Here is a 24,525-nt window from a genome sequence, read left to right as displayed (position 1 = left end):
AAGTTCATAAAATATAGAACTTGTTAAGCTGGTGTTACATGATTATAATCAAGATGCTGAAAGAGGATTGCAAGTGTGAGGTTAGCATAACATAGTGAAGGTATATATTAAAAAAAAGCAAACAAGCAATAAAAGAGCCAGGGATGGTGGCAAAGGTCTTTAATCCTAGCACTTTGGAGGCAGTGAGTTCCAGGCCAGCCTGGGCTGTATAGTGAGACCCTGTCTTGAAAATAAGTAAATAAATAAATAGAAAGAAAGAAAGGAAAAAATAAAGAGAAGAAATACTGACTTACTCCTGTAATCTTAGCATTGAGGAGGCCAAGGTAGGAGGACTGCCGTAAGTTTGAGGACTCTGACCTATAGAGTGAATTCTAGATCATTCTTAGTTATAGTGGAACCTTGCCTCAAGACAGCAAGGACAATAATAAAAGAAATGCAATCATAAATGTGTTATTAAAATGAAAAATCAGTTGTAGTGATGGTTCATTAGGTAAGGAGCTTACCTTGCAAGTCTGGCGATCAGAGTTTATTCCCCAGGACCCACATAAAGCTTTTAAGAAAGCAGAGTATGAAAAGTTGTCCTCTGACCTCTGCGTGTGCACTGTGGTACATCCCCACATACACATGTACATACACAACAGTAATAAAGTGAAACACCAGATGAAAGGTTGTATATTCTTATTTTAGTTAGTGAGTTTTAGCTTTAAGTATTTCTTATTAGAATCTTAGCCCCACCCAGTTACCATATTTAAGGAAGAAACTGTGTATTGCCCAGGATGGGCTTTAACTCCTAGATTTAATTAATCCTTTCTTCTCAAACTCCCATCTAGCTGGGTCTGTGGGCATGCAACACCAATCTTGGCCAAGTGTGCAGGTTTATGCATTGGATAGGTTAGGTTCACATCCTGTCTTAGAACTTGAGAGTTTACATACCTGGTCATCAACCCTTCTTAGTTCATTAGTGGCATGGTAACCTTGTGAGAACTGAGTACATGCAAAAATGTTTGGCCTGGTACCTAGAATAATATTATCAGCTATTAAGTGTCCTTGTCTAATGGCATCACAGTACTAGAATAATTTTAAGGACCAATACATATTTGGTAGTGCTGTAAAATACAACTGAGCAGAGGAATACATGTCTAGAACTTCCATCTAGATGATTCATGGAATATCACAGGCCACCTAGCCTGGCTATTCAGTGGTAGAAAATAGCAAGGAAACCCTGTTTCAGGCAAAGTAGAAGGTAAGGACCAACATGCAACCTAAGGCTGTCCTGTGACTTCCACATGCTTGCCACACCACAGCACACCCACACACATGAACACATGCACATATACATGAACACACATCATGCAATGCATCATACACATATATACATGCATTACATGTGTCATATGTACACATACACACATATGAATATTAAAACTATACTAAGAACAACTGTAATGAACAATAACAAGTTCAAAATTGTCTTCATTTTGCTGATTTTTATGGAAAGTACATCAGTCTTTTGAAAGTTACATAATCAGATTTACCTTTTTTGGTGCTGAGGCTTAAATTCATTGTGAGAGTTTAGATATTAAAAAATGAAGAAAAAGTAAATGTATCATATAACTCAAGATAACCACAGCTGATAAACTGAGCATTTTTATAGCCCTTATCCAATGAATTCTGTTGAACTATTTAGGTTTGGGTAAATAGGATATGAAGCTTCTGGATTCTGATATACATTTAAAATTATTTATTTAAGGAATTGGAGAGATGGCTCAGTGGTTGAAAGTGTACTCTGCTCTTGCTGAGGGCCAGAGTTTGGTTCACAGAACCCATATTGGGCAGTTCTTACCCACTTATAACTCGGGTTCCAATGGGATCCAACACCCCTTTCTGGCCTTCATGTGCACTCACTCTCCTATAGACACATAGTTAGAAATAATAAAAACAAGCTGTTCATGGTGGCACACACCTTTAATCCCTGCACTTGTGCAGCAGAAACAGGAGGATCTCTGTGAGTTGAAGGCCAGCCTGATTTACATAGTGATTACCAGGAGATCCAGAGATATATAGTAAGACCCTGTTTCAATAAATAAACATATAAAATGAAAAATAGTACATGTTCAAAATAGGGATATGTCCCAAAATAGGGACAATGTTCAAAGGCAATAAGATCTGTAACATCTTTAAAATACACTTACTTTAAGTAACTACTGAAATGATAAATAATTCTTATATAAATATAAACTGTATAGGAATATATGGTATTCAAAAAGATTTCTCCATTTCAAATAATTTCTTCTCTTTTTCTTTTTCTGTTTTGAGACAATAGCTTCTATGTGGTTCAGGCTGGTCCCAAACTCACTGTATAGCTGTCATTGAATGAGGAATGCTCTTGCTTCAGCCTCCTAATTAATGAGATTACAGGTATATGCTACCATGCCTGACACATGTATGTACTTTAGTGTACTACATATATATATATACTTATATATGTACATAAATTTATATGATTGCGCTCGATTTATTTTGTATCATGGAACATTTTGTAATATTTTCATATTAGTATGTACAGCACATATTCCACTAGTCTGTATTGAAAATAAATTTCTTCCTATAACATATTGTGATCAACTCCCCTTTTAACCCCTCCACCTGATCATCCCCACCTTCCCACCCATTAAATTCCATGCCTTCTTTCTTTATATCTTTAGAAAACAGGCAAATAAAAAACCAAAAAATAAAACCAGAATAAAACAAAAAAGGAAAAATCAAAAGACACACACTCACACATGCATAAAAACAGAAAGTCATAAACCTTAATGTATAAACAAAAGACTCTAAGATTAAAAAATACCCAATCAGACTAATATGAGACAACAAAGTATACAAAAATATCATTGAATTTATTTTGCTTGGCTGTCTTTTGCTGGGCCTGCCTTTAAGTGTATTTTATATACCCAGTGAGACTTCATTGGAGACAGCTACTTGGTTAGAGATGGGAATGTGTTTCTACTTTCACCTCTCAGTGCTGGGATCCTATTTGGCGTAGCCCTGTATAGGCTTGTGTATGCTGCCACACACAGGCCCTGTCAGTTCATTAGTCCCGCTGTGTCTGGAAGACACGGTTTCCTTGGTGTACTCCCTCCTGCTCACTCTTACAGTCTTTCAGCCTCCTCTTCTGCATAGATTGCTGATCCCTGAGTGGAAGGGTTTGATGAAGACATCCCATTTAGGCCTGAGTGTCCCCAAGTCTCACTCTGAACATTGTTCATTTGTGGGTTTCCATATTGGATCCCATCTACTGCAAGATGAAGCCTCTCTGTTGATGGCTGAATGAGCGACTGATCTATGAACATAGCATGATGTCAGAAGGAGCCATTTTGTTGTTAAATTTCTTTGGCAGAATCATATTTGATTTTACCCTAGGCCCATGGCCTATCTTAGTTTCTTGGCCACTTTAGCAGTGTTAGGAGTGGGTTTCACGGAGTGGCTCTTAGATCCAAGGGGACAGTGGTAGGCTACTCCCACAGCATTTGTGCCACTATTGCACAGTGGATCATGTAGCAGGGCACCACTGTAGAGCTCAAGGTTCGAGCTCAGCTGATGTTTCCATTGTCCTTTGGTACCATGCAGAGTACCTTCTAAGACAAGCACTAGTCAGCAGGGGTAAAGGCTCTAGGTAGTCACCATGTTCAGTGATTGTATACGTATTGTCTTAAAAAATAGGGCTTTACCATCAGTTTGTCGAGAGCCAGTAGCCTTAGAAATAGCTTGATTTGTTTGGTGATTTCCCTGGGGCCCTCTTGACCAACAACTCAATTAGATGTTACCCATCCCTGACACTAGAGATTTCATTTGGTGACAAGAAAAGTCCAGTTGGGGCACTGTCTCTCCATTATTTGGTGACACAATTTACATTTTTTCTTATGTATATTTATTTTAAGAAACGTCTATCGTATTAGGTTTCCATATGATGCCTCAAATGGTCCTTAGTTTCAGTTTTTCTTCTCTTACCCCCTCATTCCTCACTGTCTCCATTTAATTCTCCCATTCAGATTACCCCTTGCCCATGCCTAACTAAATATTCTACTTCCCCTTCCTTGATTCTTCCCTCCCCTCAATCCCTTAGTCTACACCTAACCTCAGTAATTATATGGATAGTAACCAATTATTGAGAACTTAATAGCTTAGCATCCATAAATAAGTAAATACATAGTATGTTTATTTTGGGGGGTCTGTGTTAATCTCACTCAAGATGATTTTTTTCTAATTCCAGCCATCTATTTGAGAATTTCATGATTTCATTTTTAACAGCTGAGTAATATTCCATTGTGCAAATGCATCATATTTTCTTTATTCATTCATCCAATGATGGACATCTAGGCTGTTTAAAGTTTCTGGCTATTATGAATAGAGCAGCAGTGAAAATGGATGAGTCGTTGTAGTAGGATATCGAGTCCTTTGTATATAGGCCCTGCAGTTGTATAGCTGGATCACCACACTGATTTCCGTCGTGGCTGTACAAGTTTACACTCCCATCAGCAATGGATGAGTGCTCCCCTTTTCCCATATCCTTACCCATACTGTATAAATAATTACCCAGCACGAGATGACATTTGCTTTAATTATTCATTGCCATTCTGACTGGAGTAAGATGGAATCTCAAAGCAGTTTTTATTTGCATTTCCTTGATGGCTAAGGATGTTGAACATTTCTTTGTCAACTACTTGTGTTTTATCTTTCGTAAACTCCATGCTTACTTCTGTAGTTCAATTTTTAATTGGGTTATTTGTTTCTTTGATGTCCTGTTTTTCAGTTCTTTATCTATTTTAGGTATTGAGTTAAGTCTGTTGTTGTAATTAGTAAAGATATTTGTCCATTGTGTAGACTGTCACTTTGTCTGAATGATGGTATCCTTGCCATACAGAAGATTTTTGGTTTCATGAAGTCCTATATATTAATTGTTGTTCTTAGTGCCTGTGTGATCAGTGTTATGTTCGGAAAGTCTTTTCCTGTGCCAAGAATTTTAAGACTATTTCTCACTTTGTCTTCTATCAGACCAGGATATCTGGCCTTCTGTTCAGACCCTCAATCCATTTGAGTTCAGTTGTATACACGGTGAGAGATATAAATCTATTTGCATTTTTTGATGTGCAGCAATCCAACTTGACCAGCATCATTTGCTGAAGATGCTGTCTTTCTTTTTTTCCATGTTTATTTCTGATCTTTTTTATCAAATATCAGGTGTCCAGAAATACATGGACTTATATCTGGGTCTTGGATTCAATTTTATTGACCAAAGTATCTGTTTTTAAGCCAATGCCATGCTGATTTTCATTACTATAGCTTTATAATACAACTTGAAATTGGGGGCAGGTGATACCTCTAGCGGTTCTTTTTATTATTTAGGGTTGTTTTAGCTATCTTTTTTCTTTTCTTCTTTTTTTGTGTGTGTTTCCATATGAATCTGAAAATTGCCCTTTCAAGATCTGTGAAGAATTGTGTTGGAATTTTGATGGTGATGGCATTGAATTTGTAGATTGCTTTTGGTAACATGGCTGTTTCTCTATATTCCTCCTACCTTTACCTATTTATGAGCATGGGAGACCTTTTTCCTCTTCTGATACATTCTTTAATCTCTTTCCTTAATGTCTTAAAGTTTTCTTTTACTTGCTTCATTGGAGTTACACAATACTATCTTTCTCTATATGTATGTATGTATATATATATATATATATATATATATATAGTGTGTGTGTGTGTGTGTGTGTGTGTGTGAGAGAGAGAGAGAGAGAGAGAGAGAGAGAGAGAGAGAGAGAGAGAGAGAGAGAAAGGTATTGTTTTCTTTACTTCTTTCTCAAACTGTTATTGGTATATAGAAAGGCTGCTGATTTTTTTGTGTAATTTTGTATCTTACTACTTTGCTGGAAGTGTTTATCAGTTGTGGTTCCTGATGGAGATTTTAGAGTTTTTATTTATACTATTTCATTTGAAAATACTGCTACTTCCCATTTCTTCTAACTTTTCCAGGTTTTGGAGTCTAAGTCGGTGTCACTTATGACAGCTCTTGTTTCTTTTTGTCATGAACTAAATTTAACTTATAACTTTTGCTTGGGGTTCTGAGGATTGTACCTAGTACCTCAGCATGTTAGGCAAGCGCCCCACTACCAAGGTACTCTTCTCTTTTACCAATTTATTAATTTTTGTGTTCTTTTTCTTTTGGTTTGTTTGTCTAGGGACCCATCAATCTTGTTGATTTTTACAAGGAATCAACATTTGGTTTGGTTAATTCTATATATTCTTTTCATCAGCATTTCATTAATTTTGTTATTTCTTGATGGATTTTATTGTTTTGGGGTTAGTTGCTTTTTTTTTTCCTCTCGAACGTTGAGCTGTATTTTTTTTGTCTCTGTATTCTCTTTTCTTTTGATAGAAAATCTTGTTGTGGAGCCCTGGCTGGCCTATTACTTGCTATGTAGACTTGGCCTCTGTGTTCCAAGTGCTGGACTGCATCATGCCATCCAGTCATGATTTTTTTTTAAATATGATCTTTGTGGCTACAGATTTTCTTCTTAAGACAGCTATATTCCAGAGATTCTGGCATTCTGTTCTGTTGTTTTAATTTGATTCTAGGAATTTAAAATTTTGCTCCCTAGTTTCTTCAACGAATCACTGATCATTTAAAAGCATATTGTTGGGTCTCCAAGTATTTGTGTCATATCTGAGATTAGTCTTTTGTTGATTTCTAATTTCATATAACTGTAGTCTGGTATGAGGAAGGGAATTATTTCAATATTTTTGTATCTGTTAAAGCTTGGTTTGGGGTCTAAATTGTGACCAACCTTAGAAGTAGTTATTAAGATTGGGCACTTAGATTACACCAGAGAGATGCCAGGAGACAAGAAGTTGGACCGACAGTACAGAACAGAGGTAACAGCCACACAACGGAATGCAGATTAATAGAAACAGGCTAATTTGAGTTGATGACAAACATAAGCTAAAAGGTCAAACTTTCATAATAATAAGTCTCCGTGTCAACATTTGGGGGTTGTCCACCAAGAAAGCTTGCTACAAATAAATGCAAACATAATTTTTTAAAAGAAATGGAGTCTCATTATATTGTTCAGGCTAGTTCCAAACTCCTGTTTTCTTTTTTTTTCTTTTTTGTTTTGTTTTGCTTTTATGAGACAAGGTTTCTCTGTAGCTTTGGAACCTGTCTTGGAACTGCCTTTTGTAGACCATGCTGGCCTCAAACTCACAGAGATCTGCCTGCCTCTGCCTCCTGAGTGCTGGGATTAAAGGCGTGTGCAACCACCACCCGGCTAGGATAGTCTCTTCAAAGGGGGAGATGTATGTCCTGTTTTTCCACTCAGGAAGCTGAGAATGGAGGTGGTTAATAGCCAGGTATTTGTGATACCTGTAGGGTCAGGCCATACCTAACTGTCCACAAGAAGGATTGGAGGTGACTAATAGCCCAGAAGACCTCTGTAGTATTTGTATGTCTGAGGCCATACCATATCCTTCCTAGACACCTTAAGATAATACACGTATCCTTATAGAAGAAGTGACACGTAATTTTTTGATGTGATTATGCCTCCTTGTGAGCACAGCAGTGTGTTACACCAAAAACCTTTTTTTTCCAAATTGTACTGTACTTAAATATACATGCAATAAACTGTTCTGTTTCAGACAGTAGAAGTTTAACCCAACACTGGCTACTGAGTTGTGTTGAACCAGAACGTGGATCATCAGTTGCCAGCCCTGGTAGTTGCAGAAACCCCCACAGTTAATTTTATATGTTGATTTTATAGCCTGCTGCCTTCCTGAATTCAGTTATTAGTCTTACTGGTTTTAGGTTGTTTATGGGTATGTATGTATGTATGTATGTACATATGTATGTATGTATATTTAGAGCTTTACAACTTTATTTTTTTGGCTTTTTGAGACATGATTTCACTATGTGGCTTAGGCAGGACTAGAACTCACTGTCCTTGTGTTTAGGTCAGCTTTCTGTGTATAGAGATCACAGTCATATGCCACAACACCTGGCAAACATGAACACAAGGAGCTCTGTATGTAACATCCCATGATGGAGTTGCAGCATGTGTAGAGAAGGGTCTTTGCCATCTGCAGCCGAGTCTGCACAGCCCTCTGTATGGGTACAGTTGCACTCTTTGTCCCACTCATCCAATGCCAATGAGAACACAGTGTGCTATCCCTAAGATAAGGTTTTGTTTTTGTTTAGTTTTGGTGTTTAACTCAGAAGTCTTCTTCCCTGCTCTTACCACCCACAGGAGAAGCAAAGAACCGAGCATATAACCCAGAAAGTTTCCATAGGTTTAACTTGTATGGAGTCCCAACACCTCATTTTAATGATGGGCGCACGATGGCTAAAACTTTATATTGGCTCCATGAACTACAAATGTAAGTGTGATTATACCTGGTCTAGCAGTAAACCTTAGAGATTTAGCATATGCACTTGAATAGCTATCAATTTAAAATTTATTTATTTTTTTAAAATTTATTTTTAAGAGATATTAAATACATCAACATCATTCAGCATAAAATTCATAGAAAAAAATTGATCTCGCTATTTCTTTACTTCCACCAGCATTCTGTCTGGTTTCTCCAGAGATAGCCATGATACTGTTTTCTTGTTTGTGCTGTTCTGAAATTGCTTTATGATTTGTTTTTGAGACAGAGACTCACTCTGAAGCCTATAGTAGCCCAGAATTTGGGTCAATCCACTTGCCTCAGCCTGCCAGTGTTAGAATTACAGGCATACCCTAGTTTGCTTTTTACTTACTTTTTATTGTTGCTTTAGATTCTATTTTTATTTTTAAGTGTGCATGTGTGTTTATGCACACATTTGCATGCAAGTGCACCTCACAGGCTGAGACATCATGATATGTAATGCTTTCTTGATACCCATGGGAAACCTGCCCCTTTCTAAAGAAAAACAGAAAAGGAGTGGATGGGGGTCGTGAAGCAGAGGTGAGGAGAGGGAATGGGAGGAGAGGAGGAAGGGGAAACTGGTCAGGGTGTAAAATACATAAATTAGTAAAATTAAAAAAAAAGAAGTCAAATACCTTTTTATTTCAAGAGGGAAGAATCAGGGCACAATCACAATCAGATAAAGATAAAACCAAACTTCAACAGTATAAATTACTAAGTGCCGGTATATGGGATTCACATACACTCTCCTTTGGCTCTGCTCTCTGCAGCACATACTATTTGTCTTCTAGGCTTCAGCTGGGTGCACTCTAGGGCTGTCACTGTTCTTGGTGGTCATTCCATGGTATTGGCATCTCAGTGCTGGGGTCTACTTCTGGTTTCATATTCACCAGTAGCTCCACCTGGGCTCTCTTCTTGGTGCAAATCTTCAACCTTCCGCATAACCCCTCTAATTTTGGGACTTCCACTGCTATTCCATCTGCAGTTTCACCATTGGCCTTTCCTGGCTGCTCACAGTGTAGTGATGAGGCGAGCAGGCCTGCTTGTTGTCCCGCCCAGCTCCCACACGGCTAGCTTTACACCCGAAATAGCAACACACAAATTATATTCATTTAAACACTGCCTGGCCCATTAGTTCCAGCCTCTTAATGGCTAATTCTCACAGTTTGATTAACCCATTTCTATTAATCTGTGTAGCACCAAGAGGTGGTGGCTTACTGGGAAAGATTCTAGCCTACGTCCATCTTGGGCTGGAGCTCATGGCGTCTGCCTCACTGCCTTCTTCCTCCCAGCATTCTGTTCAGTCTACTCCACCTTTCTAAATCCTGCCCTATCAAAAGGCCAAGGCAGTTTCTTTATTAACCAATGAAAGTAACACATAGACAGATGATTCTCCTCCATCATCACAGTGCCAAGCCTCAGCTGCTTTCCATGACCCCTTCATGCCTTCAAATTCAGTACCACCTGGGAGATTCTTACATTAAACCAAACTTGACTGCCAGCCTTGGCCACCTCTGGAACATAGCTTCTGTGTGCTGACCCTGAGGAAACACTTCCCAGAGCTGCTGCCTCTCCCTCCTCCTCCTCCTCTTTCTCCTCCTCCTCCTCCTCCTCCTCCTCCTCCTCCTCCTCCTCCTCCTCCTCCTCCTCCTCCTCCTCCTCCTCTTCTTCTTCTTCATTCAAAATTTATTGATAGCAATACAAAACAAGCTAAGACTGAAAGCTGCCGTTTAATAGGAACAGATATGTTAGTGTAGTTTTCTTCCTGGAGAAAGTGCATTCAACTCATCAGACCTAAGATTGAACAAATACCAAACTGTCAACAGCTAACCAAAGACTGCACTTCACCTATTCATAGGAAAAAATTGCTAAAGGCAAAACGAGACATTTACATTTTTTTGATACTAAGTTCACAGAAGTAGACAAAACAAGCTATAATTACAAGAACTTTAGACACAGGATATAGATGTAACATGACTATTTAAATCTTTTCCATCAGCCATTATCTGCTCTATCTTCCACTCACTTGTGCTACGATTACATGCTTGCTGCTTCTACACTACAGAGTCAATAGTTATCACCAACAATGCAAAATAGTTAGACCCCGACAAAACTGTGTGTTTCAGCTCCACTCAAGCTAAGCTACTCTAAGCCAGGATTAAGAACACCCGTTGATTTTAGACCCTGATCCTTTTTCACTTATGTCATACAAAGCCCTTATGTTGCACTTGCAATGTTCTTGCTACTGTCTTTTTCTGAGACATTAACATTAACTTGTGAAAACTGCAAAAAACAATGAAATTGTACTTCCGATTCTGAGCCTGCAATCTTATTCCTGCTTAGACACACTACATTCCTCTGTGGTGCATCCCACCAGCACAGTGACCCCTTTACTTGTTCCTTTGCCCTGAAGGCACTTCTGGATAGCATAATACGTGCGCTTTGGCTGCCTGGACATTCAGGACACCTATGGCCATTGGTACTTCTCCTCTCCTCTTTCTTTTCTATGGCTACTACCACTTTCCTGCTTTCTGTCCACTGGGGAATATTCAGGCTTGGTGTTGTCATCAGGGGGACAGAGTCAATTTCGGCTTTGAGCTCCCAATTGTACAGCTGCATTGCTGGATGATCCTTGTTCCTTATGCAATCTGTCTTAACCACTTCCTCTTTCCTTTCACCTTTTTCTGAGGTGCATATTGATTCTGTATTCTCACTCTTCTTCCCTTTATCTTGAAGTGCTTCTTTTTCTCTCTTCAGTTCCTCTTCCTTTCGTTTGAAAGCCTTCTCTTTCTCATAGCGCTCCTTCTGCTTCTGCCTCCAGCGTTCTTCTTTTTGCTGCTTCATCCTCTCTCGTTCATAATCCCAATCCCTGTCCCTGTAATCTCTGGCATTCTCATCATCAGGCCTCTTTGGTTCTTCATCCTTCAGTTTGACAACAGAATGCCTGGGCAGAGTACAACTTTGCCCACTGGTTCTTTCTTCATTCAGATTCTCTTTGTCCATTTTCTAGGCTTTGTCTCTTTTATCAAGGTCTTTTTCATCTCCTTTTTCTGGTTTCTTGAGCAGCTTAATCTTTGGTTCATCCTTTGTTTTTTTTTTCCCTTTCTGGAACTCTATCTTCTTTAGCTTTTTGTTTTTCCTCTTCTTTCCATTTTCTTCTCTCTTCTTCTCACCGCCTTTCCCTTTCTATTTTTCGTCTCCTCCTTTCCTCCCTCCTTTCTTCTCTCATTCACTGCTTGTTCTTCAGAAGTCTCAAAAGTTGGGTTGTCCTTTTAGCTATTAATTTTCAATTTTTGGCTTCTATTTATTTCCTCCAGCAATTTCTCTGGAGTAGATGTCATTTTTTCTTTGTCTGTGGCATAACTCTCCAAAAATTTTCTGTATTCTGGATCATCATTGATAGTCCCAACTTTTGCATCTCTTTTCTTTTTTTTTCGTTTTTTTAAAAATATTTATTTATTTATTTTTTATGTATACAATTTTCTGTCTGTATGCCTGAAGGCCAGAAGAGGGCGCCAGACCTCTTTACAGATGGTTGTGAGCCACCATGTGGTTGCTGGGAATCGAACTCGGGTCCTTTGGAAGAGCAGGCAATGCTCTTAACCACTGAGCCATCTCTCCAGCCCCCTGCATCTCTTTTCTTAATCTTCTCTTTTACAGCTTTTTGAAAAAGTGCAAATTCTACTATAGCATGATATTCCTGACCTTTATTGTTGAGGAATACAAAGTCATTAAATTGGTCCCTGAATAAAATAATGCCTTCTTGGTTTTTAAAGGATACAGACTAGTATCATTGGAAAAAAACTCAAAATGATCATGCTCAGGCATATGTTGAAGATGTTCCTGAAGCTACTCCTTGGTCAAAGTGGGAGGTAACCCTCGAATTACCACTTTGCTTAAAGCTTCTTCTTTCTCCCTGTTGCAATCTTGCTTATCTTCCCTTTTGGCGTCTTGAGCAGTAGCTTCAGCACCGCTGCCTGTGGCATCCTGAGGCGTGGACAGGGTCACTTGCTTCTCCTTAGGCCTGTGATCTTTCTCTTCCTTCATGGCCATGGTTCTAACCAAGGACACCAGCAATACCAGCAGACAACAGGTGCAGGAAAAAGCAAGGAATGGTTTCTCCTTTGAGGAAACGTGAGCATACTAAACCTCCTGATTCCACAACTGCCTACAGAGTTGTGAGAGAACACACTTCCGTTGTTTGCCGCTGTTTGTGGTCACTTGTTATAGCATCCATAGGAGAGCAATGCTTTCAGCCGGCTTTCCCAACTCTCAGGGAAGACCTGGCTTTACTCTGCTTTCTGCCATCTTCAGGGAGTATGCAGCTGGGCATCCAACTGCCTACTGTTCTGCCAGTGTTGTTCCTGTATGCAGCCACAAATGCGAAGTCTCATTCTTTTTATTATTAATTTAGTCATATCTTGAACATCACTAAGCAGGAACACTTTGTTCACAGATGGAGAACCTGGGCAGGGTGGCTTCAGCAGCTGTCCCTACTCCTGCATAGGTGGTCCTCTCGGCCTGGAGGTTGTGGCCATTTGTTTATGACTCCCTGTCCTTTCAGATCCCTCTCTTACACTTGGGCAGGAATAAGAGATGGGCTGCTTTACATTTCTCCTTTTATTTATCCACAAGATTATTCTTCAGAATTTCAGTCCCGAATGTGAGCAATCACGAAATGCTATTAAAATCAGAGGAACTTGGGGTGGGGTGGGTGTGGAAGGAGGGAAGGGAGGGGGAACTGTGGTTGGTATGTAAAATGAATAAAAAATTAAAAAAAAGCAGAGAAACTGTAAGGATCTGTGTTTAACGGGGAATTTATAATTAATTTTACTTATTTGATAATGATTATGAAAGTAACAAACTCATACTTCAGAAAATCAACACAATAAACATTCATATTCCTGTCAATTTACTTTGATCATCAGTAACATTTTCTTTCTAGTATGGCTCCCCAGGCAGAATATTGCTGTTCTAATGAGACTGCCACCCCATGTTGTAGCCACGTTGTTACTACAAAATATTACTTAAGAGTGTGTAGTCTTCATAACTGGAGGCTACAATGCATGCAAGGCTGTTCTTAATCACCTGTCATGACTGAATATTTGGATTTTTATATTATAACTAATGAGACTATAATGTTTTCATGAACCACTGAGTTATATCACACACACACACACACACACACACACACACACACACACACCCCACATGCAAAACATGCTAAGCAAGTCAAACTTATTTTTCCTCTTTTTTTTCCTGTGTGCGTGTGTGTGTGTGTATGGCACATGTGTTAATGTGCAGAGTGCGCATGTATGTGTATGCATATGTGGAGTCTCAGGGTGGTATTGATAATATTTTTTGATCATTCTTTGAGGTCAGGTAGCTCAGTCAAACTCTGTGCTCCCTAACAGGTTTCCTAGTCAGCTTGCTTTAGGAATCCTGGATCCTGTCTCTCCCTTCAGAAACTAGTGTTATAGGCATGTTGACACATGCATTCTGAGCACCTGAACTTCAGCTTCAAGATTGTACAGCAAGTTCTTGAACAACTGAGCTAGTTTCCCAGCCCTCAGCTAATGTGTGTGTGTGTGTGTGATATAAATGCTTTTTTTTTTTTTTAGAGAGACAGGCTCTGCTTCTGTTTATTGGATTGGCATGTTCCCCTGCTATAACCTCCTGACGAACTAATCATAGTTGCCTCACTGCTTTCTACATTAAAAATGGTTTTATTAGCATTATTTTTTATGTCTATGGTGTTTTGCCTATATGTATGCCCGTGTACCATGTGTATGTAGTGTACAGAGAGGGAAGAAGAAGGATTTAGATCCCTGGGAACTGGAGTTACAGACAGTTGTGAGCCCCTGCATGGGCTCTGAGGGGTCCTCTGCAAGAGCAACAAGTGCTCTTAACCCGGAGCCATCTCTCCAGCCCTGCTTCCCATATTTCTAAACACTGTGTGGAGTGCTTTCTTATTACTGATTCTTAGGTGGAGATAAAGGGGCATACACATGGTAAGGACAGGAGGGATGCAGCTACACACACACACACACACACACACCAGCCTGAGGAGTTCTTTTCTGAGTGAAGCTGGTATTTTTGACATTGCCACAGAAAAGAATTTCAGAATGATTTGGTATGAGAAGCAGAGTTTGAACTTATTAGCAGAGATTAAAACATTTTAAACTGTTATGGTTTTTATGTGTGTTGTCTGTGGGGTATGTGTGTGTGTTTGTACTTGTATAATGTATGCACAAAACTGTCCAAGTGCATGTGGAGGCCAGAGGAAGACATTGTCAACTATCTTTCCTTGTCGCTCTCCACCTTCCTCCCCAGAGGCAGTGTCTTTCACTGAAACAGAAGCTTGCCATTTTTGGCAAATTGGCTGGCCAAAGGGAGCTCATGGGATCTGCCTCCCCACCCCTGTCACATGCTCACAGAGGCACTTATGACCAGACCCAGCTTTTTTATGTGGCTCTTTGGAATCTGAACCCAGATCCTCCTGCTCTCATCCTCTGAGCTGCTTCTGTAGCCCCTAAGAAGATACTGTAATACAAATACAAGTGTGTGTGTGGGGGAGCGGGGGGGGGGGGGACTTATAGGAAAGGAAGGCAGTACTCACCCAGGTGTGGGTGAAAGAAAGAGTCTTGCCTAAATCTCTTTACAATGTTTGTATATGTGACCTGGTGGCTTCTAAAGTTCTGCCTCAAAGGGTTGCTCTCTCTCTCTCTCTCTCTCTCTCTCTCTCTCTCTCTCTCTCTCTCTCTCTCTCTCTCTCTCTCTCCCTCTTTCTCTCTCTCTCTCTCTCTCCCTTTTCCTCCAGTAAATGAGGTCAGGGACCCGAGGAGGCATTGAGTAGAACAACAGCAGACAAAGTAAAATCACGGGTGGCAAAGAAGCAACTGCGCTTTTCTTTAAACATTTATTTAGTGTGTGTGGGTATCCTAAGGTGAGCTTGCCCCCAAGACATATTTTTATGTAAACATTTATAGTTTTCTTAGTGACATTCTCTGAACTAAGCACTTTACAACTGGGAAAGGAGTAAGGCCGTATATACTTAGATCTTAAGAGTAGTTCATCATTATTTTAACATTTTAAGTGGCATAGGACTAAGGCTGTATATGGTTATACAATTATTATTTTAACATTCTTATTTGAGATATCTCTACATCAAAGGAACTTTGATCCTATGGGGAGCATCCTTCCCTTCACATGTTCCATATTGTAAGCATTGCTGCTCAGATGGAAAGGGATCCTGCCAGTCAGGAGCCAAGAAATACTGAGTGTTACGGCTCAGAAGGAGAAGTATTCTGGCACTCGGCCAGGGAATACTGAGTGTTACAGCTCAGGTGGAAGAGTATTCTGGTGGTTGGGGACCAGGGAATACTGAGTCTATGGCTTGGATTGAAGAGTATTCCAGCACTCTTGAGCTAGGGAATAACATAGGTCACAGTAAGCATAGCAGTTTACTGCCCTGCTCTAGGGAAAAGTTTCCCCAATGTAGCAACTCTACCTTGGCAGGGAAGGGCTTTCCCAGAAAAGTTGTTACAATTTGGCTCCAGGACCCAGGAGTGTAACAGCTCTGCTCGGTTAGAGGAAGGTTTCCCCAGCTAAAGTATTACAACCCTGCTCTGTCTCTGCTCCAGGGAAAGAAGGTCTCACCCAAACCTCCTTCAAGAGATTTATTGGGAGGGAACAATGAAGAAGAGTGGGTGCCTCAGCCAGGGTGGAAAAAGGGCAGCCTCAAACTGAACCAGGGCTTATATAGGAATTCTTAGGGGCAAAGTTTTTCCAGGGCGAAGGTTTTCAGGGGGGGGGGGGATTGGTTAGATTTCAGTCCCTTGAGCTCAGATTGGCTAGGTCTCTGCTCAGGGACTGGTCCGTTTCCCTGCACAGGGATTATTTGGTTTTCTGCTTAGTTAATTAATCAAGGGCAGATTTAACTCTGGTTTCAGGGTCAAACTGTTTATTTTATTTTTTATTTTAGCTTTTTGGCTATAGTTTTGAGGCCAGGGCATATTTCTTTCACTGACTCTGACCCCCCCCCCCCCCCCCCATTTACTGTGTTAAGGACTGAACTGCAAACATGCTAGGCAAGTGTTCTTCACACCCCCCCCATTTACTGTGTTAAGGATTGAACTGCATACATGCTAGGCAAGTGTTCTTCACACCCTCCCCCCCCCATTTACTGTGTTAAGGATTGAACTGCAAACATGCTAGGCAAGTGTTCTTCACCCCCTCCCCCCCATTTACTGTGTTAAGGACTGAACTGCAAACATGCTAGGCAAGTGTTCTTCACACCCCCCTCCCCCCCCATTTACTGTGTTAAGGATTAAACTGCATACATGCTAGGCAAGTGTTCTTCATCCCCTCCCCCCCATTTACTGTGTTAAGGATTGAACTGCAAACATGCTAGGCAAGTGTTCTTCATCCCCTCCCCCCCATTTACTGTGTTAAAGATTGAACTGCATACATGCTAGGCAAGTGTTCTTCCTCTAAGCTGTATCTTCAGACTGCCAGGTCCAAAAGAAAAAGGGACAAATGGTGAACTGCGGTTCCTATTAGCATATGAAAGTGAATTAGGGCCTCTAAGACGACCCTTCTCTCAGTTCTTCTCACCTGTCCCTACCCTAAACCGTTCTACATTATGGGCTTCCCTTGCCCCAGCTTTTGATTTTTATATAACCCTGCCATTTTTGCCATGCGTTTTCTTGGTTTCCTTTGCCTGAACTCTTCCTCATCCTCTCTTTTCTTCCTCTTTCTTTTTCCTCTCATGGTCCTGGTCAGTCTGTGGGTCATGTTTAGTTCACTACTTTTTCTCGCTCTTCTGGACTCTTCTAGAAGCCTCTGTTTGTACTCATCCTCATATCTACTATACAAACCTTCCTCTCAACCATATCCCCACTTTCTATACAGACCATGCTGTCGAGTATCTACCAAATGTATTTTTATTACAGATTTTGTGATAGAAGCATCAATACATGGTAGTGTTAAGCATGGAATGTCTTCTGAGACTTGTTCATTGAAGGCGCAGTGATATTATGATACCTTTTACTATGTGAATATTTTATAGCTGATGACATTTTAATAATAAAGATACCTGACAACTTTCTCATTTTGTAGGAAACGAGGAGCTAAAATTACATCCCAAAGGGTTGATAACTTCAAGGAAAAGTTTCAACACAAACTTGGAAGAGTTTTAGACCCGTGAGTTTGAACTTGAGGTCCATGTCATCTGCATAGTTTGAAATTGAGGTCCTCTGGTCATCTGCATAGACTTGATGGCACACATCTGACATCTTAGTACTGAAAAGTAGAGGCAGGACGACAGGAGCTTAAGGTCATCTTTACCTATATTATTGAATTGGAGGCTAACCATTGAAAACCAATGTTGGTTTACATTTTACTAAATTTCTTTTATTGAATAAGGAAATAATTCTTCTGTTGTTTGTCAGTGGAATACTGTCACTGCCTACAGCAGTAGACTTGTACACATTTTGAGAAGAGGGAGAGAGAATTCTGTATGAAGCTTAATTTCTTGTATATAAGAAAAAATATTTTGACCATATTTGGTTTGAATCCTATCTCCCCCACCTCCACCCCTCCCTTCCCATGGAGTCGTCTGCTGGGAAAACCTTCAGCCATTGTTAATGTAAATGAACACTAGACTCTTGTGCCTTCCCTTTGATTTTTCACAGTAGTCTATAGAAGAGTCTATAGACTATAGTCTATGGTAGTTTGTTAAGGGCCTAAGGCAAACATATATAATGTTGAGCTTCAGATGGTGGGAACTTTAACTAAAGAGTCTGCTTTCTCCTGTAGAATTGCAGAAACTATGAATGTTGACCCAGGCCACACATTTGGAGCTTGCCTCCAGCCTGAGGACTATGGTAAATATGTGACTTTTCTTCTTGACAAATTAACACATCCCCATTAATGGAGTGGCTTTCTTAGAGAAGCCCACACCCAGGTCCTGGGTGTGACTTTCTGAGAGTCTCGTTTTCTATCAACCCCTATGCTTTTAATCTGTATTGAAATATCTGAAATAATCTCTTTTCCCCAAATCCCCATAAAGGGCTGCAGGTGCTGGGGTCTTGTTATTGCTCAGCATGCTGACTCTGGACGCATACTAAATAAACTGTTGAAAAACATACCCAGAAAGATATGCTGCTACATTCACCATGGACATTTTTGTAGTGCTAGAGCTTGACCCAGGGCTTGATGCATGCTAGACACAGCACTCTACCATTATGATGTTTCCAGTCCCTCGAAGCTTCTGACGTGAAAGCATTAACGTTTTATAACATTAATGATGTATGAGAAAGATATTTTTATGTTATATGTGAACTAATACAGTTTAAAGGTCCTATCATTAATACTGTATATGGATTTACATAGAAAATAAATATAAACTTATTAAGTGAACTCAGTGAGATAAGCCAGCTTTTCATTTAATTTCAATGTAATTACATCGTGACAGGGAGGTCTCTTGGTGCCTCTTAAAAATACAAATTCTGGCTGAGCTGTGGTGGTGCATACCTTTATTCCCAGCATTTCGGAGCAGAGACAGGAAGATCTCTATGAGTTTGAGGCCAGCCTGGTCTACAGAGGGAGTTCCAAGATAGCCAGGGCTGTTACACAGAGAAACCCTGTCTTAAAAACAAACAAACAAACAAACAAAACCAAAAAAAATACTGCAAAATCTGGGTTGGCAAGATGACTCAGTGCCAGCCTTGGGGCCCATATGGTGGAAGGACAGCCAGCTCCCAAGTGTTGACCTTTGACCTCCTCATGAGTGCCATGGTCCACTTGTGAGCCTCTAAGTGCTCATGCCTGTGCACATGTCCCCCATGTACCCTATACACAAGTAAGGAAGTATATGTACATGTGTGTGCAGGTACCCTGTAAACCAAAGGAGTTACAAATGGTTGGTGAGTCATCTGATGTGGGTGATGGGATGTGAACTCGGGTCCTCTGGAAGAGCATTGCATGCTCTTAATCACTCAGCCATCTCCCTTGCTCAGTAAGTATATATCTGTAGCGTGATTAATAGAAACCCAGAGACAGATATTGGGTTTTACCCGAATGTCAGAAAAGCAAAACAGCCAGCCACTGACTCTTACCTCTACCTCAGTCTGAAATGGTGATCCTGCCTCTAGGAATCTCAGAATGAGACTATGTCTGAGAGCTGTCTCCTTCTGTTTTATAGTCCTCTTTAGTTCTGGGATTTAAAGGTGTGCACCACTGGGTTTAAAGGCATGCATCACCCAGTTTCCATGGCAACTAGTGTGGCTATTGGGATTAAAGATGTGTGTTACCACTGTATGGCCTGCAAGGCTGACCAGTGGGGCTGTTTTACTCTCTGATCTTCAGGCAAGCTTTATTTATTAAAATACAAATAAGATGCTGCTACGTATTATTTCCTTCTTGAGTCTCTGAGGGAGTTGAAGAATAGATAGTTACAGTTATAGTTTTCCGTGTTTACTTGAGGCAGAAAGCAAATTATGATAGAAAGTAAATTAGGTACAAGATTTTGGACTCACCAAGATAGAATAGAAATGGCATATTTGCTCTGAATTTGTCAGATGCAAATGGACTAAACATTGTTGAACTGTTTATTGCCTATGTGTATTGCATACAGTCATTGTACTTATTGCATGCAGTTTTTTATATTAGCTATAGCCTCCATTTTATTTTAGACAAAAAAGGGAAAGGTAATGGTATTTTATTTGTATTTTAATAAGTAAGGCTTTTCTAAAGATCAGAAAGTAAAACAGCCTCATTGTTCAGCCTTACAGACCAGGCAGTGGTGACACATGCCTTTAATCCCAGTAGCTACACTAGTTGCCATAGAAACTGGGGAGTAGTGGTGCACAGTTTTAATCCCAGTGCTAGAGAGGAATACAAGATGGGAGGGACAGCTCACAGACACAGTCTCATTCTGAGATTCCTGGAGGCAGGATCACCATTTCAGGCTGAGGTAGAGCTAAGAGCCAGTGGGCAGATGTTTTGCTTTTCTGACCTTCATGTTGAACCCCAATATCTGTCTCTGGATTTTTATTAATTGTGCTATACATATTAAATAAAGAAATGAAGGCTGCAGAGATTGCTCAATGGTTAAGAGCACTTGATCTTCTAGAGGACTGGGGTTCAATTCCCAGCACTCACATGGTGGCTCACTTCACTTCCAGGAGATGCAATGCCCTATTTTGGCTTCTATGAACACTAGGCACACATGTAAGACACAGACACACATACAGGCAAAATATTATATACAAAAAATATTAAAAATAAAGAGGAGAAATTTTAGGCCACACTATAAATTTACAGAATCAGAAACTGTTTTGTGATATTTGTTTTTGAGGCAGTACAACTTGCTATAAGTCTTATCTATCTCTCCCAATCCTGGGATTACACTGTGCACAGCAACACATTTGTTTATCCATGGGACCCATCTTGAAACACATTTAAATTGTAATGTACCCTCCTCAGGGATGGTGGCTCATTCTGTAATCCCAGCATTTGAGAGACTAAGAATGGATGGTTGCTTGAAGTTTGAGGATGTCTTAGAGTAACAGAGCAAGAGAACACGTCTAAAATTTTTTTGATTGTTCTTTTCAGTATGGGACTGAACTTGGGCTTTTTGCAATGTGAACAAATGCCTACCTCTATCTATATCCTTAGCCAAGAGAGATCTTGCCTCAAAAATGAGAGAGAGAGAGAGAGAGAGAGAGAGAGAGAGAGAGAGAGAGAGAGAGATCATAAGCACTCTGCTTTTGCACAGCTGCATAATTTCAAATCACTCTCAGCCAGCAAATCATCAACCAATCTGTAGGTGGCAGAAGACATTTGTTAGGAGGTCTTTCTTCTAGTTTGTCTTTAAATATTTTTTAAAGTTCTTCGTGTTTGAGCTCCAGCTTGCTATATAGCCAAAAAAGGGCCTTGAACACCTGATTCTCCTGTCACAGTCTTCTACATGGATTACAGAACCGTGACAACATGCCAAGCTTTTGTTTTGGTTTAGTTTCACTGAGTAGCTCGGGCTGGCCTCAGGTATATGTCAGTTTGTTTTTTATTGTGATAAACACCATGACCAAAAAAGCAACTTGGGAAAGAAAGTGTTTATTTCAGCTTACATTTTACACTCCACCACTGAGGAAAGCCACATCAGGAACTCTGAAAACAGAAACTGAAGCAGAGCCCACAGAGGAGCACTTCTTACTGACTTGCTCCCCAGGGCTTGCTCAACCTACTTTCTTACACAGCACAGGACCTCCTGCCCAGGGATGTCACAATCTACAGTGGAATGGGCCTTCCCACATCCATCACCAGTCAAGAAGTGCCCCACAGGCTTGCCTCTTTTCAGATAATTCTAGCTTGTGTCGAGTTGATAAAACATTAGCCAAGACAAGGTAGGTGTGTGCTCCACTTTGGGTTAAGGCAGTCTTTGTTTTATACATAATAAAGAAGAGGAAGACCTGGAGCTCAGTGGTAGAATACTTGCCTAGCATGCTGTGGCCTCTGGTGGAGTCCTCAACACCGTAAACAGAAAATAAGAGGCATACTTCAAAAGGGAAGAAATACACTAGTGTTTATAAGCATATTGGATTTAGTTATAAGGCTTACTTGAAATTCAGTGTGTTGCCTAGACTGACTTTGAACTAGTGATCTTCACTTAGTAAACTAGTGAACTTCAGCCTCCTTTGTGCTGGGATTGCAGGCACAATCCACAATGCCTAGTATATTGTAGCGGGAGGTCCTCCCACTCCTCCAGCCTATAGCCGCTGAGATACCAGCCCATTGGGGCGTGGTCTCTCTCCATTTAAAAAAGCGGCCACTTCCCTCTGCTCTCTCTCTTCACTTCCTGCTTCGCCGGCGACTAGACTCCCTTCCTGGTTGCACAGAGGGCTGTGATCTGTAAGTTTTTCCCCTTTAAATAAATACCACCCTATTAATCATAATTCCAAACTGGTGTGGCATTGTTTGTGACTTATGCCTTCAGTTGGCACCCAACGTTTGGTGTTAGGACCTCTCCTTTCCCTGCTCGGCTGCCAGCTGCGAGTTTGGCTTGGTGAGAGCCTCCCTTCCTCAGCCGCGGCCTGTTGGTGGTGGCCTTGTGGCCTGTGTCTTGTGCGTGGAGCCAGCAGCTTAATATAAATCATCACGCACTGGCTTTTCTTGCTGCAGTTCTTTATATTTTCTCTTTAGACACCTCAGATTGACTTCCAGTCCCCACACACCCTATCGTCTGCCTCCCCACGTGGATTTAAACTCCACAGGCCTGTGTAGTCTCTGCCCGCGTAATTTGCTCTTTTCTGAGTTGTTTTTAAATCTCCCTTGCAAGCACAGCTCTTAAGTGGTGCGAACCAGAGCACTCAGTTGCTGAAAGCCGCAACCCCTCAGGGTGACTCTGTCACGTGGAGGCATAAGCGGCTTTCAGGTTGCTCTTCTCTACCCCTGGATTCTGGGTTTCTGGTTCCGTCTCTGAAATTGATTTAATTACATTTACTTTGTTGAGAAACTTGCATTTTCCATTTTTTAACATCTACTAAGGCACTGAAACAGGACCCCGTTTTCATCGCGACTTGGCAACAGCACCACCTGCTGGATAATACGTAATATGGCAGTTTTCGTTTCTAATGCAAATTTTACTGCTTTGTTTTCACTAATACAATGGATTAGTAAATTTATATTTACTAATTAATACAATGTATTACGTCATACAAGGTTTATATGATTATGGGGATACCTTAATTTGCTTGTTACTAGGTTTCAGTTTTCTTTTCCATATTAAGGAAGAATATGGCACTCCTAAGAATGATTGAATCTTTACGAACTAATAATGAACAGAAGAATATGGCACTCCTAAGAACGATAGAATGTTTACAAACTAATAATGAACAGAAGAATACGGCACTCCTAAGAATGATAGAATCTTTACGAACTAATAATGAACAAAATTGACAGGATTAAAATTATTGAAAATCAGAGGTTATCTGAACAAGTGGATACTATGACAGACAAAATTGACTCCATATCCAAGGGTACTAGAAAGTTACCTGAAAGGGTTCAGGCTGTTGAATTTGACCTTCAGACTTTATCACAAAGTTTTGATAAGGTAACAGACAAAATGTACCTCCAAGATGGGAATCTACATGATATACAAGAAAAGTTTAAGGAGGACATGTTATCTTTGAAGGAAAAAATTAAAGCTTTGGAATCACAGGTGCAGAATGGGGACCAAAAAATTGATACCTCAGTGAAATCACTGGAAATATATACAGTTCAGGAGATTCAGGATTTAAGAGAGACAATGATAAAAAGATTTGAAAAGATTGGAGAAATTATTGCAGCTGGTGAACAGAGTAAGGAGGCACAAGGACAGGATACAATGCCTCCACCAGCTATTAGAACTGGCTACCCACGGTTCTAGCAACATACCCTATACTTAATTCTGACAAAGCGTCAACTTCTAAAGGCTCAAAGGGAGTCAAAGAAGCTAGATGGACACCAATAGCAATGAATGATCTGAAGGAAATTAAGCAAGCTGTTGTTAATTTTGGCTTGCACAATGCATATGTAAAGGAAATGATAAAGACTTGGGCTTCTAAAGCTAGAGCTACCCCCCATGATTTCCATCAGTTAGTGTCTGCACTTTTAGATAATGGACCTTCCTTGATATGTGGAATTTATTTCAGAGAAGAATCCAAACATATGGAACAGCAAGGAAGAGCAAAAGGTGTTGAGGTTTCCCAAGATCAAATTCTTGGTGCAGGAGAATATGCTGATCCACAGGTCCAAGCTCTTTATGACGATGAAGTACTGTGTCTATGTCACCAAGCAGCTTTAAATGCTTGGAATAGGATACAAGATCCAGCAAAAAGGGTTGAATCATATACCAGAATTAGGCAGGGACAGAGAGAACCCTTTATTGACTTTTTGCAAAGATTAATTAAGGCTCTGGACATAGGGGTAACAGACTCAGAAGCTGGACGAATACTTCTTGAATCTCTAGCTTTTGAGAATGCAAACACAGAATGCGAAAAGATAATTGGGCCTTTAAAGTCTAGATCAGCACCT

General features: G+C 40.3%; 1 protein-coding gene and 1 pseudogene across 1 annotated transcript in view; one reads left to right on the top strand and one right to left on the bottom strand.

Annotated features, from left to right (window-relative positions):
* The window catches only part of Efhb (EF-hand domain family member B), a 74,817-nt gene that overhangs the window by 29,171 nt on the left and 21,121 nt on the right, over nucleotides 1-24,525 (top strand). Inside the window, exons 6-8 of the mRNA XM_075978952.1 lie at nucleotides 8,289-8,418; nucleotides 17,569-17,652; nucleotides 18,268-18,335. Coding sequence (XP_075835067.1) covers nucleotides 8,289-8,418; nucleotides 17,569-17,652; nucleotides 18,268-18,335 — 282 coding nt within the window. The remainder of the gene's footprint in view (nucleotides 1-8,288; nucleotides 8,419-17,568; nucleotides 17,653-18,267; nucleotides 18,336-24,525) is intronic.
* On the bottom strand, nucleotides 10,916-12,495 carry LOC142853538 (regulator of nonsense transcripts 3B pseudogene; annotated as a pseudogene).

This window comes from Microtus pennsylvanicus, chromosome 7 (assembly GCF_037038515.1).
Source record: "Microtus pennsylvanicus isolate mMicPen1 chromosome 7, mMicPen1.hap1, whole genome shotgun sequence".
Taxonomy (NCBI): Eukaryota; Metazoa; Chordata; class Mammalia; order Rodentia; family Cricetidae; genus Microtus; species Microtus pennsylvanicus.
The sequence above is the reverse complement of the archived record's forward strand: the minus strand, read 5'-3'. Positions and strand labels throughout refer to the sequence as shown.